At 40.9% G+C, this 16,938-nt stretch overlaps 1 protein-coding gene across 1 annotated transcript; it reads left to right on the forward strand.

The window, feature by feature from the left end:
• Positions 1-14,763, forward strand: prf1.3 (perforin 1.3). Its single transcript, XM_036565828.1, has 5 exons — positions 1-8; positions 3,940-4,061; positions 7,618-8,006; positions 12,105-12,971; positions 13,621-14,763. Exons 2-5 carry the CDS (start codon positions 3,945-3,947, stop codon positions 13,919-13,921), a joined length of 1,674 nt encoding a protein of 557 aa, XP_036421721.1. The 5' UTR covers positions 1-8; positions 3,940-3,944; the 3' UTR covers positions 13,922-14,763.
• Positions 14,764-16,938: the final 2,175 nt, after the last annotated feature.

Raw genomic sequence — 16,938 nt, forward strand, 5'->3', positions numbered from 1 at the left:
CAGAGGCGGTGAGTACATTATCTACACTTTCACACATTTTAAACGAGATACTTTAGACTGACACAAGACTGTGCTGTTCCTTCCTTCATCAACGTCTGCTAATTAGTTCTATATACAGATATACACTATACTGCCAAAAGTATTCGGTCGTCTGCCTTCACACACGTGATCTTGAGTGACGCCCAATTCTTAATCCATAGGGTTTAATATGATGTCCCACCCTTTGCAGCTATAACAGCTTCAACTCTTCTGGGAAGGCTTTCCACACGGTTTAGGAGTGTTTATGGGATTTTTTGACCTTCTTCCAGAAGCGCATTTGTGAGGTCAGACACTGATGCTGGACGAGAAGGCCTGGCTCACAGTCTCCGCTCTAATTCATCCCAAAGGTGTTCTATCAGGTTGAGGTCAGGACTCTTTGCAGGCCAGTCAAGTTCTTCCACACCAAGGAAGGGGCCGTCCCCAAACTGTACCCATAAAGTTGGGAGCATGAAATTGTCCAAAATCTCTTGGTGCTAAAGCATTAAGAGTTCCTTTCACTGGAACTAAGGGGCCGAGCCCAGCTCCTGAAAAACAACCCCACACCATAATCCCCCCTCCACCAAACACTACACTCGGCACAATGCAGTCAGACAAGTACCGTCTCCTGGCAACCGCCAAACCCAGACTCGTCCATCGGCCAAACGGAGAAGCGTGATTGGTCACTCCAGAGAACACGTCTCCACTGCTCTAGAGTCCAGTGGCGGCGCTTTACACCACTGCATTCGACGCTTTGCATTGTGCTTGGTGATGTAAGGATTGGATGCAGCTGCTCGGCCATGGAAACCCATTCGATGAAGCTCTCTATGCTGTTCTTGAGCTGATCTGAAGGCCACATGAAGTTTGGAGGTCTGTAGCGATTGACTCTGCAGAAAGTTGGCGACCTCTGCGCACTATGCGCCTCAGCATCCGCTGACCCCGCTCTGTCATTTTACGTGGCCGACCACTTCGTGGCTGAGTTGCTGTCGTTCCCAAACGCTTCCACTTTGTTATAATCCCACTGACAGTTGACTGTGGAATATTTAGTAGCGAGGAAATTTCACGACTGGACTTGTTGCACAGGTGGCATCCGATCACAGTACCACGCTGGAGTTCACTGAGCTCCTGAGAGCGACACATTCTTTCACTAATGTCTGTAGAAGCAGTCTGCAGGCCTGGGGGCTTGGCTTTATACACCTGTGACCATGGAAGTGATTGGAACACCTGAATTCAATGATTTGGATGGGTGAGTGAATACTTTTGGCAATATAGTGTATGTATCTACATATTATAGACTCTACAAACCTCTTTAAAACTTCATAACTCGAAACAGTTTGAAGTACAGCTTTGAAATTAATTCATTTAACCGTGAACTAAACAGAGGTTTTCATATGCAAACGTTTGAGGTTTGAGCAGCTCTAGTCAAAAATTTTGCTGATTTTGAAAATACATTAGCACATTCTCTACAGTGAATAAAATTAAATATGGCATTTTCCACAAAATTTACTGCATGTAAACTCTAAAATGTTCCTTAAAAATATATAATACATACCATATTGGAAATTAAAAATACTTGTGTGAAAATAAAATGAATCTTTGTAAATAAGCTGGTCCTATACTCTTACCAGCAACCACCTAGCAACCCCCTAGCAACTACTTGGGATACAATGGAAACTGCCTCAGAACCATCCTAGGAAACCCTAGCAACAAGCTAGGATACCCTAGCAACTCCCTAGCAAACACCATAGCAACCTCCTAGCAACACTATAGCAACCGCCTGGAATTCTACAGCAACCACCCAGTAACACTGTAGCAAACACCTAGCAACACCAAAGCAACCTCCTAGCAACACTATAGCAACCGCCTGGAATTCTACAGCAACCACCCAGTAACACTGTAGCAAACACCTAGCAACACCAAAGCAACCTCCTAGCAACACTATAGCAACTACCTGGAATACTACAGCAACCACATAGCAACACTGTAGCAAGCACCTAGCAACACCTTACCAACCTCCTAGCAACACCATAGCAACCACCTGGAATAATACAGCAACCACCTAGCAACACCCTAGCAAAACCCTGACCAAAGACCTAGCAACACCATAGCAACCACCTAGGATACTACAGCCTACACCTAGCAACACCCTAGCGACAGCATAGCAAACACCTAGCAACACCCTAGCAAAAACCTAGCAACACCATAGCAACCACCTGGAATAATACAGCCACCACCTAGCAACACACTAGCGATGCCATAGCAAACACCTCGCAACACCATAGCAATCTCCTAGCAACACTATAGCAACCACCAAGAATACTATAGCAACCACCCAGCAACACCGTAGCAAACACCTAGTAACACCATAGCAACCACCTGGAATAATACAGCAACCACCAAGTAACACCCTAGCAACTCTCTAGTAAACACCTAGCAACACCAAAGCAAACACCTAGCAATACCCTAGTAAAAACTTAGCAACACCATAGCAACCTCCTAGCAACACTATAGCAACCACCTGGAATACTACAGCAACCACACAGCAACACTGTAGAAAGCACTGAGCAACATCTTACCAACCTCCTAGCAACACTATAGCAACCACCTGGAATAATACAGCAACCGCCTAGCAACATCCTAGCGACGCCAAAGCAAACACCTAGCAACACCATAGCAACCTCCTAGCAACACTATAGCAACCACCTGGAATAATACAGCAACCGCCTAGCAACATCCTAGCGACGCCAAAGCAAACACCTAGCAACACCATAGCAACCTCCTAGCAACACTATAGCAACCACCTGGAATAATACAGCAACATCCTAGCAAAACCTTAGCAAAAACATAGCAATACCATAGCAACCACCTGGGATACCACAGCAACCACCTAGCAACACCCTAGCGACGCCATAGCAAACACCAGTTCCGGAGACTTTCACAAGCAGCACTGAAGCTGTTCTCACAGCTGGAGGTGTCTGAGCGCCTCACTCAGACACTTCAGGCTGGTTTTTGCTTCGCCACACGTCTGTATGTGTCAGAACACACGGACGTGTTGCTGTGTCAGGGGTTTGTTTTGCGTGTTCAGAGAATATAAGGAGAATCCCGCCGTCTCCCGTCTGAGCTCAGACCATTAAACACACACAGAGGCGGTGAGTACATTATCTACACTTTCACACATTTTAAACGAGATACTTTAGACTGACACAAGACTGTGCTGTTCCTTCCTTCATCAACGTCTGCTAATTAGTTCTATATAGGGATACACCTATCTACATCTTATAGACTCTACAAACCACTTTAAAACTTCAAACTCAAAAACTGTTTGCAGCTCTAGTCAAAAATTTAGTTGATTTTGAAAATACATTAGCATATTCTCTACAGGGAATAAAATTAAATATGGCATTTTCTGCAAAATTTACTGCATGTAAACTCTAAGTATATAATATGTACCATATTGGAAATAATAAATACATTTTTCCAATGTGTTAAAGTCAGTAATATTATAAATGATATTATGATACATGATATATGATGTATATTATATATTTTAATATAATATATATATATTTATATTATTATTTACATATTACATAAGATTATATATATATATATATATATATATATATATATATATTCCATAGCTTAATAGGAGAATTACATTTACTTTCCAATTCTACTGGTAATGTAAAGAACAGCTGGAGATTTTATGTTATGTGATAAAATATAGAAACGACAAAAATGGAAATACAAGGGTTTATCCTGACAGCAGTAACTGAGACCATGTGTGTGTGTGTACATGTATATATACAGATGTATTTTAATATATTTTTACGTGTGACTGTGCGGAAATAAACTGTGTCTTAAAAACTGTAACTTTAATAATAATAGTAATTAATAGCTAGTAAATATTGGATGGTTCCTCAGGTCAGATGTTCTCCCTCCTGCTGATCCTCCTGACCGTCCCGCTGGCCGGCGGCTGCCGGACCGCCCCCAGCACCGAGTGTGAGAAACCTCAGTTCGTCCCAGGACACAACCTGGTGGGAGAGGTATATATATATATATGTATATATATATTAAGTTTGCATCACAACAAGCTGTTTAACATGTTATTAACATGTCGTTTCTTATCAAGTTTATATTATGGAAGTCAGATGTCAGGTTTTAACCTGAGTTACTCCACCCATATCCAACAAGTAAGTCTATCATGATGAGGAGAAAAGCCACAGAACGTGGTCTGATTGGTCTGAAGTGCTGAAATCATATATAGTTATAGTTTGGAGGAACATCCAACAGTGTCCCATTCAGTTTCACTGATTACGCTTCATAATTTTGTTCACAATCAAATGTGGATTTTTCATTGTATTGATAATAATCAGTACTCATGTAACCGTTGTTGTGTCCTGACGGCAGTTTAATGGTTCTATTTTATCTGCTCCAACTTTTCAACTCTCTGTTTAGAAAAACGAAACACTGCATATTATGTATCATGAAAATGTCTTCAAGAGTCAAATTTGAATTCTTCGCTCATTTCTAATTTGAGGTTAACCAACCAAAGATACACTCTTACAAAAGATGGTTCTTCGAAGGTTCTTTAGTAAAGACAGTTGTTCTAAATAGAACCATGAACACTCAAAGAACTTTGTATACTTAAATGGTTCTTTGCATGGTAAAGTGACTATGGAGAATGTGCTGTTCTAAAGGTTCTATATGGAACCTTTTTGAAAAGGGTTCTATATAAGGCCAAGAAGGGTTCTGCTACACAATGGAAGAACCCTTTTTGGTGTGACAGAACCATATGCAATACACTCTCCATTAAGCTGAAAAAACATTTCACCATGCAAAGAACCTTTTAAGTGTACAAATGGTTGTTTGAGTGTTCATGATTCTATATAGAACCACTGTCTTTACTAAAGAACCCTGGAAGAACCATCTTTTTAAAGGGTGTACCATCAATATCATCTATGATACCAATAATAAGTAATAAAAAGAGAAAATAACAGTGACATTAAAAATGTGTGCCCATGGCAGTCCAGAACGAACGTGGAATAACTGATCAAATCCATCAAACCAAACGGCTCAGAAGTGAGTTCAGTCTTATGGTCACATCATTATGATTAAGTGCCGTCAAGTGGATTTTAGGTGACCATATGAAAAGTGCTTCTCCAGAACGTCCCGTCTTCTGCTTCAGGGGCCGTCTTACAGAAAATTCTTAAGTCTGAGATCATATCTTATCTGCTTTGTTGTCATGGCAACTTCAGTTAGGACTGAGTTTAGGACAGAAGCCATTACAGAATAACAGTTCTTAAGTCTTTAATCTTCTCTTATTTCCAGATAAGAAAACGGTTTTACAGAAACACCTAAGTTGCCCAAATATCCTATTGTTTCATGCTGAGTCAGCAGCATAGTTCACTACCAGCATAATGAGCTCCATTTATCTCTACTGTAAAACGCTGCTTTCACTGTGAGATGATTTTCTTTTCTAACTCTGCGTTTTAAAGATCTCAGACGCTGCAGACTCGATCTCCACCGCCCCTCTGATCACCTTCGTGTGTTAATGTTGATGATGAAATATTACAGTGATGGTGGTGAATAATGAGGAGACGGAGCTGAACGTGTGTCTGTTTATTAGGAGGAGTAACGTTAGCGCGCTCGGCTAAAGCGTTTGGGAAATGGAGACTGAAACTGGGGAGCGGCGACGCTCTGATAAACAGCAAGGGGCGCTGACACAATATTCTTCACTCGGTTTATCGCTCTTTAGTTTTATTTGACCTTTTTTGCCTCAGTAACGGTAGCTAACGTTAGCTGTCTGACTGACTAACTTGATGACGTGTTTATGTTTCAGCTGTGTCCGTATGGTCGGTTCCTAGGTAACAGGCACAACAATTGATTGTCGACTTCAGTCAAGTAAGTTAAGATTTCCTAACAGGAGAAAAGATGCTGTAAGATAAGATTCCTAAATTAAGATCAGTTTTGCTTCTGTTATACGAATTTGTGAAAGATCTTATCTTGACTTGTCAGATTCAAAAAGATAGGAGGTTTCTGTAATACGGCCCCAGATTCCTTTGATTGTTGCTGGTCATTTTCTTCCTTTTTTACCTTCAACTGTTCCAAACAAAGCGGTCTTTTCCAGAGAACTGGTTCTTCTAAGAATAAGAGCTTCCGTTTGCCATCCAACGTTCTCTCAAAAGTCCAGTACCAAAGTGCAAAGGCATCTATATTCTTTCCTCTCTTGTTTTTTTACTGTCCAGCTTTCACGTCCATGAAGAAGCACAGAGAAGACCACAGCCTGGACGATTCTGATCTTAGTCTGTAGAAACAAACTGTTGCATTTGAAGATCTTCTCAAACTCCTTCATCCTAGTTCTGTCAAGCCGATCTGTGTTGTATTTCTTGAGTGTTGGATTCTCCTAATAATTGATCTGAGTAGGTAAAAGCCGCCCACTGTTTCCACAGCGTCTCCATCAGTGGTAACGTTAGTGGTCTTTCTTGTTTTCATATCCTTAGTCTTCTTTATATTGGTCCTCATTCTCCAGTATCTTTCTAAGTGTGTTCCTAAGTGTGTTCTTGATAAAAGTTCTGAGAAAAAGTCTCCGTCAGATTCATGTCGTGTTCTTAAAGCGCAGAACTGTTCTCACCTTTGTGCTCTTCAGTATGTAGATTCTGTTCTTACCTAAGAACAAATCCCACATAAGAGAACACTGGTGAGTCAGAGTCTTCGTCAGAACTGCGTAAGTGGATTTAAGAAGGAATTTCTGCTGGTTGGTGAATGAGGCCCATTTATTCACTGTCCTTTAACTTATAAGGGACTTCAGATCCTCCTTTTCTGCCATGACTGTTGTATCATCCACATATTGAGGGCTATTCACCAATCCTGAAACCTCGATGATCTTCCTCCAGTCCTGCTTTCCTCTTTACAGGTTCTGCTACTGGATTAAACAGGTGTGGTGACAGTGGGCAGCCTTGCCGGACTCCTTAGCCAGTGTCTGTCCATTTTCTCTCTGACTGTGGGTTGTTTGGCCACATGACTGCTGATTAATAACAATACAGAAGAAAATTCAAATTTGGTAGTGAATAATTAAGCAGTAGAACACGAGAGGGAGTGTGTTATCACAAAATATCATCACGGGTGTGATTTGGTCGGCGAGTCTGACCAAATCGGCTGTCGGTCAAATGTGATCTTAAAATTGTCCATTTTCTGTTTGTGGCAAAGTAAGAAGTGAAAACGTTCAAATGTCTTGAGCGTCTCCTACAGCTGTCAAAGTCGTTGCTTAGCAACGGCGTCTCAGTGGAGTGATAGAGTGTTTATGAGAAACCCGTGATGTTATGGTGAAATAACAGCACAGTTAGAACGCTTCTCAACCAATCAGCTCGCGAACTAACTGTTGTATAAAAGTATGTAACCTATATGTAATCAAGGAAAATCACCTGGGTGCTGTCAGATGTTCCTCCAAGCTATGATTATATAAACTCTCATCACTTTAGACCAATCAGAACGAGCATTTCTCCTCAACACACTAAACTTAGTGGATGGGTTAAGATAGTTAGCTTTATGTGCTGTTATCTGACCGTTATTTACTGACTGTGAGCGAACTGTGTCTCCGAGGGGTTTGATATTGTGCGGATGAAGACCAGCGGAGCCTTCGTGGTGAACGTTAGAGACTACATGATGGGTGGGGATCACGGAAACTGCACCATCTGCTCCAACCGGCTGCTGAACGTGGAGCAGAAGCTGCCCGCGTCCGTGCTGGACTGGAGGGTGAAGGTCTACTGCCGCCGCAGCATCAGCGCCAAGGTGTACGAGTCCAGCAGCTCAGTGCTGAAGGAGACCTCCAGCTCCACCTCCGTCAGCTGGAAGGTGGGCCTCAGCATCCCCTTCGTCGCCGGCGTGGCTGTGGGAGGCACGCACTCTCGATCCTCCAGATTCGCCCAGAGCCACTCATCCCAGGACAAGTTCTCCTACACCAGCCATGAGTTCTCCTGCAAATATTACTCGTGAGTACGAGCGAGAGCGGTCAGAGCACGACTGAGGGTCCGAGATGAAGGCAGTGACCCTTATTGAGCAAAGTTGTCACAATAACTTCATGTAGGGCTCCGAAATACGACTAAAATGGTCCACAATTATTAATTTGTGAGTAATAAAGTTATAATAACTTTAAAATAAAGTGGCGATAGGTAGCAACTTTGCATTGTTGTTATTAATATTATTATTATTATTATTATTATTATTATTATTATTACTATGGGTAACTATTTATTAGTATTTCCTTTTTTTGTGTTTACTTATTTTCTTTTATCATTTTTCATCTTAACAAGTTACTGATAAACTAACAAGTACCAAAAAAACGCATCACGGGAAAACATGACGAACAAAACAGATGAGCTGATCTGAGCTTTTCACAGTGAACGTCGGTGTGTAGAAAATGGTGAAGTGAAAAATATCTGATTTTTTCCACCCTGTCTGCCGTGAAACGGCGTGCAGAAAGTTTACAGCTGCTGAAGCTGCTGCAGCGAGTTTGGAAAGTAGTGATGAAGATAACGGAGCATTTAGATATGAAACATATGAGGATCATGTTATATGAAGAGCCTTTAGAGGGGAGTTTAAGAAGAGATGAACAGATCGAGAGAGAATGAGTTTAGAATTAGATGTAGATACACCACTGCTGAAAAGTTTGGGATCACTTTTATTATATTAATAATAATTACTCAAATTAATAATTACATTTTTATTATTTAATAAAAAAGTGATACAATGTAGATTAAAATGTTATAAACTACACATTAAAGTGTAAACCAATGGTCTACTTACAAATTAAAGTACTTGAGAAACATATTATATAAATAATAATAATAAAGTTATTCATAAACATTTTCACTGTCAGAATACTGTAGAATTTACTGATCAATACTTATTTTTTAAAAACAGGCTAAATGTGTGCAATTAAACCAAACATATACTGTATTTCACCCTGCTGTTATTAATTTATAGAAATAGAACGTAAATTCACAGAAACAGATGATTTATTTAACAGACATTCGTGTTTATTTTAATGGTTGTTTCTGTTATTTTTATGGTAAAATGCTGTATTTTAGAACTAGATGAACTACTGAAACTGTACACTCTTAAAAAGATGGTTCTGCAAGGGTTATTTAGTAAAGATAATGGTTCTATATAGAACCATGAACACTCAAAGAAGTGTTGCTTAAAAGTGAATGATTAAATGGTTCTCTGCATGGTGAAATGGTTCTTCAGATTGATGGAGGATGTGTTGTATATGGTTCTGTACAGCACTGAAAAGGGTTCTGCTATTGTGACGATGAGCTTGTAACCCTTTTTGGTGCTACACAGAACCATTTTGTAAAAGCTACTATGTAGAACCATATACAGCACATTCTGAAGAACCATTTCACCGTTTCAAACGGTTCTTTGAGTGTTCATGGTTCTATATAGAACTATTGTCTTTGCTTTGTTAAGAATGTTGGATTACAGTAAAAGGCGATATTTCTAATTAACCGGTTAATTAATTTTACTAATGTTTTTACAGTGCATGGTAACAAAATTAGTGAATGTTACTGAATAATAAACATATCTATTTGTAGTCATTTCTTGATATAAAATTACTGTGAATAGTGATTTGATCAGTGAGATCTGGTCACTGCTTTTCGAATACGAGGCATTCGGACTGTTTTATTTAAATTTAAGTGAATTCTCGATGTTATCCGGCTCTCTCAGCTCCTTTCATCATCAGACGTTACTTTTTACAGCTTCCTACAAACGATCTCAGACCTGCAGAATATTAGGAGCACATTAGAATCATTTAATACACTAAACTCTTCAACACTGGTGGCGCATATCATCTCTGTTTAAAGAAAAACAGGGGGGATGGGGATGGGGGGGTCAGAGACAGAGCACTGTGTTCAAACAGGCATCCAGACTGAAGAAACACCAGTGAAACATGAAACTTACTTATATGATATCTGGGACATATTATATATCAGCGCTGTCCAAAGAAAAACACGTACCTCTATTTTTTTGTGATTTTCACTTTTCTACATCGTTTGAGCTCAGCAGCCATTCTTCACATTGTGTGAACATTTCATGATGAATGGACCAAAAAATGCACCAAAATTGCTTAGAAAAAAATCTCTTTCCATTGACTTACATTAAAGGTAAAGAGCGTTTTTGCCCTCTGCTGTAAAGTTACTATTTTGGAGATACGTGTTTTTCAACACTGACGATATGTACATTGTGTTATTACATATAGGTACTTACATGTGACTTATTATACATAGATGCTTACACACACACACACACACACACACACACACACACACACACACACATCGCTGTTGTCGGATCTCCGTATCTCCAAACGTGTAACTTTACAGGAGAAGGAAAAAACATACTTTACTTTTAATGTAAGTCAATGGAACCAGACTTTTTTACACGTCATTTTGGGTCGTTTCTCCATTAATCATAACATTTTTAAACATTGTAAAGATCAACAGGCATATGCCAAAAACTTAAAAACGACATTATGGTACATTATTATTGTGTATAATAATATACACAATAATAAAAGGTATCTATATATATATATATATATATATATATATATATGTATATATATATATATATATATACACACATATATATATATATATATATATATATAGATACCTGGTTTTCTTTGGACAGTGACAATACATATACATAAATATATATATATATATATATATATATATATATATATATATATATTACAGTGTGTGTGTGTGTGTGATATTATTATTACAAACACATATATTACAAAAATTGTTTTAATTTTTTTCCATATTTTAAAAATACCTGTTGGCCTTTACATTGCGTGTAAATTTCAAGATGAATGGACCAAAAAAAACAACCTAAAATGATTCCATATGTGTGTGTGTACATATATATATATATATATATATATACTTATATATTGTCACTGTCCAAAGAAAACCATGTATCTCCACATTAGTAACTTTACAGGACAGAGTGAAACCTTAATGTAAGTTAATGTAAAGAGATTTTATTCCATATAAATTGAGAGCATTTCTATTCGTCTATTCACCATGAAATGTTCACACAGCGTAAAGCTGCTGAGCTCAAATGATGTAGAACAATAACAGTTGAACAAAACGAGACATTTTTGATCCGCAGGCTGTTTTAACTATTTTTGAACATTTTAAAAACGTGTTCCATTCAGAGATATTACCATTCTGATGAGGTATCGAGATGCTTTGTAATCTAATGTTAGCATGATTAGCTTTAAGTTTCTCGACTGGTAAGCTAAAACCTCCATGGTGGGAAGAAAAGAGAAGTGCTTTCAGAGCTGAGTTCAGATGGTTTGACAGATTCTCACTTCAGAGTGTGTGCTCAGCAGGTGCGGTTTGGAGGCTGTTATTTCTGACACGGCTGTGAAAAACACGCAGTTTTACAGAGCCCTTCAGTTTTACTACAACCACAGCAAACATAAAACCATTTAAACCCTGGGCTCTGAGGTCATTCTCTCTCTTCTTAAACTCCCCTTTAAAGGCTCTTCATATAACATGATCCTCATATATTTCATATCTAAATGCTCCGTTTTCTTCATCACTACTTTCCAAACCTGCTGCAGCAGCTTCAGCAGCTGTAAACTCTCTGCACGCCGTTTCACATGAGTCTCCGATGTGGACTGAATGAAGAATGAAGGGTTTCCGGCGTGATGGTCAGTCCTTAGTGATTTCCTGAGTGTCCATCGGTCAGTTTCACACAGAATGTAGACGGACACACCAGTCCACCAGTTCCACAGGCTGAGAGGCAGATGACGTGTATCTCAGCCCCTCTTCATAGGCTCATAACTCCGGATGTGAGTCTCGTATGATCTCGTGAGAATGAACACCTCCACACAGTTTGAGGCGAGTGTACACTGATGTAGCGTTACCGCCATACGAATTATGCTGCTAATTAGCTTACATTACTTTAGCTACATTAGCTACGTTAGCCTTGTAGCTCCAGTGCAAACTTTGGACACCAAGCATGTCTTTGCTGATCGATTACATTTATATATGTCTGTTTCTTCCCAGGTTCCGCCTTCATTCCCGGCCACCTCTGACCAAAGAATTCCTCGGCTCCATCAAGGCTCTTCCTGCTCAATACAACAGCCAATCTAAAGCCAGATACGAGAGCTTCATCTCCACCTACGGCACACACTTCCTGCGGCAGGTGGACCTGGGCGGCCGTGTGCACTCCACCACTGCCATCCGCACCTGCCAAGTGTCTATGACCAGCCTGTCGGTGCAGGACGTCAGCAACTGTCTGTCAGTGGAGGCTTCGGCCACCATCAAGGGTGTTAAGGTGGGCGCGCAAACAAGCTACTGCAAGAACAAAGGCAAGAAGCTGCAGAACAGCAACAGCTTCTCTGGATCCTTCTCAGATCGGGTCACCGAGGTTCTGGGAGGAGATGGAAGTCATGGTGACATTCTGTTCGCACCAGACAAGCAGAATGGCTACACCGCCTGGCTCAAGACGCTGAAGACGGTCCCCGGAGTGGTTTCCTATAGGCTGAATTCTCTCCACATGCTGGTTCGAAACGACACACTCAGAAGAACCAGCCTGCAGAAGGCCATCACAGAGTACATCATGAAAAGCGCAGTCTCTCTGTCCTGCTCGTCCAAGTGCAAGACCGGCCGCAGGATCAACTGCGCCTGCAAGTGCAACGGCCACCAGAGGGTCGACTCCAACTGCTGCCCCAGCCAGCCGGGCATAGCCACCCTCACAGTCAAAGTGGAGCGAGCGGCGGGACTCTGGGGAGATTACTTCTCCAAAACTGATGGATATGTGAAGATCTTCTATGGAAGTCAGGCCGACACCACTGGAGTTATCTGGAACAACAACTTCCCCGTCTGGAACCACGTCAAAAATTTAGGAACTGTGGATCTGACAAAGAGAACGTGAGTAAATACTCAGTCATTCTACCATTTCAGTGGCACACGGGGTTTGATATACAGTGGAGAACCGTGACTATCAGAGCTAGGGGAACCGTGACTATCAGAGCTAGGCCTTCATGAGGAAAAAACCCACCTCAACGACAGTGCTAACTTCTGCTAGCGTCCCTGTAGGACTCTAGTAGCTTATTAGCGCTATGAAATTCGCTCGAACACTTTCTGACGAGGCTAAAGTTAGTTTCTGATTCCAGTTTTCTGTTCTACCTTAAACAGTGCAGCAGTGACGCTCTGCATTAGGCACCTGAATGTAACTGCTGCAGTGTTTAAGGTGAAATGGGAAATTTGAAAAAGGCAGTTCTAGATTAAACACAGACATTTGAAGGCATTTTTTATTTTTGACAGAAATATTAGCGTATTTTACCAGTTTCACAGTGACTCTCTCAGTAGAGAGCTCTGGTGTAGAGCTGCCGCCTCTGTTTATCATTTCTAACAACCCACTGACTAGGCTGCCACTCGTATTCCGTTAGTGACCTATCTAGAACATCCAGAAGGTCTAGAGTGACGTTTTTTCAAAAACAAAATTGGCCCCACCCACTGGAAATCAGAACATGATTGTTTGGTAATTTCTTCTTCCATATCTTCTAATATCTTCTAGGCAGGTACGGTTTGAGGTGTGGGATCGTGATAACAGGTGGGATGATGATCTTCTGGGTAAAGCTGCTCTGGTGCCCCAACAAAGCAACAACATGAAGAAGAGTTTCCGTCTGAAGCACGGCACACTCTACGTCTCAGTCACAGCGGTCTGCGGCCCGCACCTGAGCGGCCCGCTGTGTGAAAAATACGCCCCGTCGCCCACATCTGAGGACCGCCTGACCTACGTGAACCTCTTAGAGGGTCACCGACCCACCTTGCTTCAGGGACATTACGACCCGGCGCGGAACAGCAGCTTCCTCTGAGCTTCAGGCGGAAATACACGCTGCACATCGAAAGTTTGAAGATGCTGAATGATGTCTGATTTTCGCTGTTACTTTGTTTAAAATGAAGTTATTTTAATCTCTGTCAAAGCCCACTGATCATATAGCAGCTCTGTGCTAATGCTTAGCCTGTCCCTCCACTGTTAGACCTAACAGTTTCCCCTGTTCACCTGTTCATCTATTCACCTGTTCATCTATTCACCTGTTCATCTATTCACCCATTCTCCTGTTCACCTGTTCATCTATTCACCTGTTCATCTATTCACCTGTTCATCTATTCACCCATTCCCCTGTTCCCCTGTTCATCTATTCACCTGTTCCCCTGTTCACCTATTCACCTGTTCACCTGTTCACCTGTTCATCTGTTCACCTGTTCACCTGTTCATCTATTCACCCATTCTTCCTGTTCACATGTTCATCTATTCACCAATTCTCCTGTTCACCTGTTCACCTGTTCCCCTGTTCACCTATTCACCTGTTCACCTGTTCATCTATTCACCTATTCACCTGTTCATCTATTCAACTACTCACCTGTTCACCTGTTCATCTATTCACCTGTTCCCCTGTTCACCTATTCACCTGTTCATCTATTCACCTGTTCACCTGTTCATCTATTCACCTATTCACCTGTTCATCTATTCACCTACTCACCTGTTCACCTGTTCATCTATTCATCTGTTCCCCTGTTCATCTATTCACCTGTTCCCCTGTTCACCTATTCCCCTGTTCATCTATTCACCTACTCACCTGTTCACCTGTTCATCTATTCATCTGTTCCCCTGTTCATCTATTCACCTGTTCCCCTGTTCACCTATTCACCTGTTCATCTATTCACCTGTTCACCTGTTCATCTATTCACCTATTCACCTGTTCATCTATTCACCTACTCACCTGTTCACCTGTTCATCTATTCACCTGTTCCCCTGTTCATCTATTCACCTGTTCCCCTGTTCACCTATTCACCTGTTCACCTGTTCATCTATTCACCTGTTCCCCTGTTCATCTATTCACCCATTCACCTGTTCCCCTGTTCATCTATTCACCCATTCACCTGTTCACCTATTCACCTGTTCACCTGTTCATCTATTCACCTGTTCCCCTGTTCATCTATTCACCCATTCACCTGTTCACCTATTCACCTGTTCACCTGTTCATCTATTCATCTGTTCCCCTGTTCATCTATTCACCCATTCACCTGTTCCCCCATTCACCTATTCACCTGTTCACCTATTCACCTGTTCCCCGTTCACCTATTCACCTGTTCACCTGTTCATCTATTCACCTATTTACCTTTTCACCTGTTCCCCCATTCACCTATTCACCTGTTTATCTATTCACCTGTTCCTCTATTCACCTATTCAACTTTTCATCTATTCACCTGTTCATCTATTCACCTGTTCCTCTATTCACCTATTCAACTTTTCATCTATTCACCTGTTCCTCTATTCAGCTATTCAACTTTTCATCTATTCACCTGTTCCCCTGTTCACCTATTCACCTGTTCCCCTGTTCACCTATTCACCTGTTCCCCTATTCACCTATTCAACTTTTCATCTATTCACCTGTTCATCTATTCACCTATTCAACTTTTTATCTATTCACGTGTTCACCTGTTCAACTTTTCATCTATTCACCTGTTCCCCTGTTCACCTATTCACCTGTTCATCTATTCACCTGTTCCCCATTCACCTATTCACCTGTTCATCTATTCACCTGTTCATCTATTCACCTGTTCCTCTATTCACCTATTCAACTTTTCATCTATTCACCTGTTCCCCTGTTCACCTATTTACCTGTTCATCTATTCATCTGTTCCCCTATTCACCTATTCACCTGTTCATCTATTCACCTGTTCACCTATTCACCTGTTCACCTGTTCATCTATTCACCTGTTCCTCTATTCACCTATTCAACTTTTCATCTCTTCACCTGTTCATCTATTCACCCATTCTCCTGTTCCTTTGTTTACCTGTTCCCCTGTTCCCCATTTCACCCATTCAACTGTTCCCCAATTTACCCATTGCCCTGTTTGCCGATTCACCAATTCAGTGTGTGTTCTATGGTCTCGCATTAGTTCATTAAATATATTTGTTTGCTTGTTAAAAATATTTGCAAATATAAAAAAGCAACAAAACTCTATGATAAATACATGAAAAATGTATTTCAGCTTCTGTGAACAAGCCAAATAAACCAACATAGACCGCTATTTTATGCCTGTTTATTTTGTGCATCATTTAAATGTGAACTCCACAGATTTTTCACATTTTCTGCATAATTAAATGGTTAAGATGTAAACAGAGTGGTTCAGAGTGGTTTGGTGTGAAACGCTCTGTTCTAGAGAAACTTACCGAGTCAGAACTGTTCACAGTGGTGGTGATAGGAACCAGACGTCCACCTCTAAAAGCTCCCTCACAGAAAGTTCCTACATGAAATGGTTGTGAATTCACTGCCTGATGACTGAGACACTGTTTTATGATCGTTTTGAGAACTTAAACTCCATTCATGGTGGAGGGATACATGCAGGGCGCTGTGAGGCAAAATAGTCCCCAAAGAAAACTTATTATTTCAGATTTTCCACTATTTTCCATCATCAACATTCCATATAAACTCAGAAGACTCGTGTAGGTTCCCTGCTGGTTCTGGATAGTAAATAAAATGTCTATATTTGTGTTGTAGTCATGGCGACCCCTGGTTCCTATCACCACCACTGTAAACTGATCTGAGCCTCTCAGAGAAATACGGTAGAGGTTTTGGCTGTTTGTTTTTTTATCAAGTTGACTTCGTGAGCTACCGCGGCTCACTCTTACTTCTCTCCCGGTTCTTTTTATTCTTCTGTGGTTTAACGGGTGACGATATCCTGCCTCAGCTTCCTGTAATCGTTCCAAAAATCTGAACCATCTAAAAAAGTGTTTTCACACTGCAGATGAACCAAACCGTGGTTCCGATGGACCACCTCTTTTGGCCAGACCAAATTTTGGTCCTTTGGTCTGGACCGTGGT

The sequence above is a fragment of the Colossoma macropomum genome, unplaced genomic scaffold, assembly GCF_904425465.1.
Source record: "Colossoma macropomum unplaced genomic scaffold, Colossoma_macropomum, whole genome shotgun sequence".
Classification (NCBI taxonomy): domain Eukaryota; kingdom Metazoa; phylum Chordata; class Actinopteri; order Characiformes; family Serrasalmidae; genus Colossoma; species Colossoma macropomum.

Excerpts from the sequence above, each read along its gene's own strand:
- prf1.3 (XM_036565828.1), top strand. The coding sequence starts at position 3,945 with ATGTTCTCCCTCCTGCTGATCCTCCTGACCGTCCCGCTGGCCGGCGGC. Across the intron at positions 8,007-12,104 it reads TTCTCCTGCAAATATTACTC|GTTCCGCCTTCATTCCCGGC; the intron begins GTGAGTACGAGC and ends GTTTCTTCCCAG. Across the intron at positions 12,972-13,620 it reads GTGGATCTGACAAAGAGAAC|GCAGGTACGGTTTGAGGTGT; the intron begins GTGAGTAAATAC and ends AATATCTTCTAG.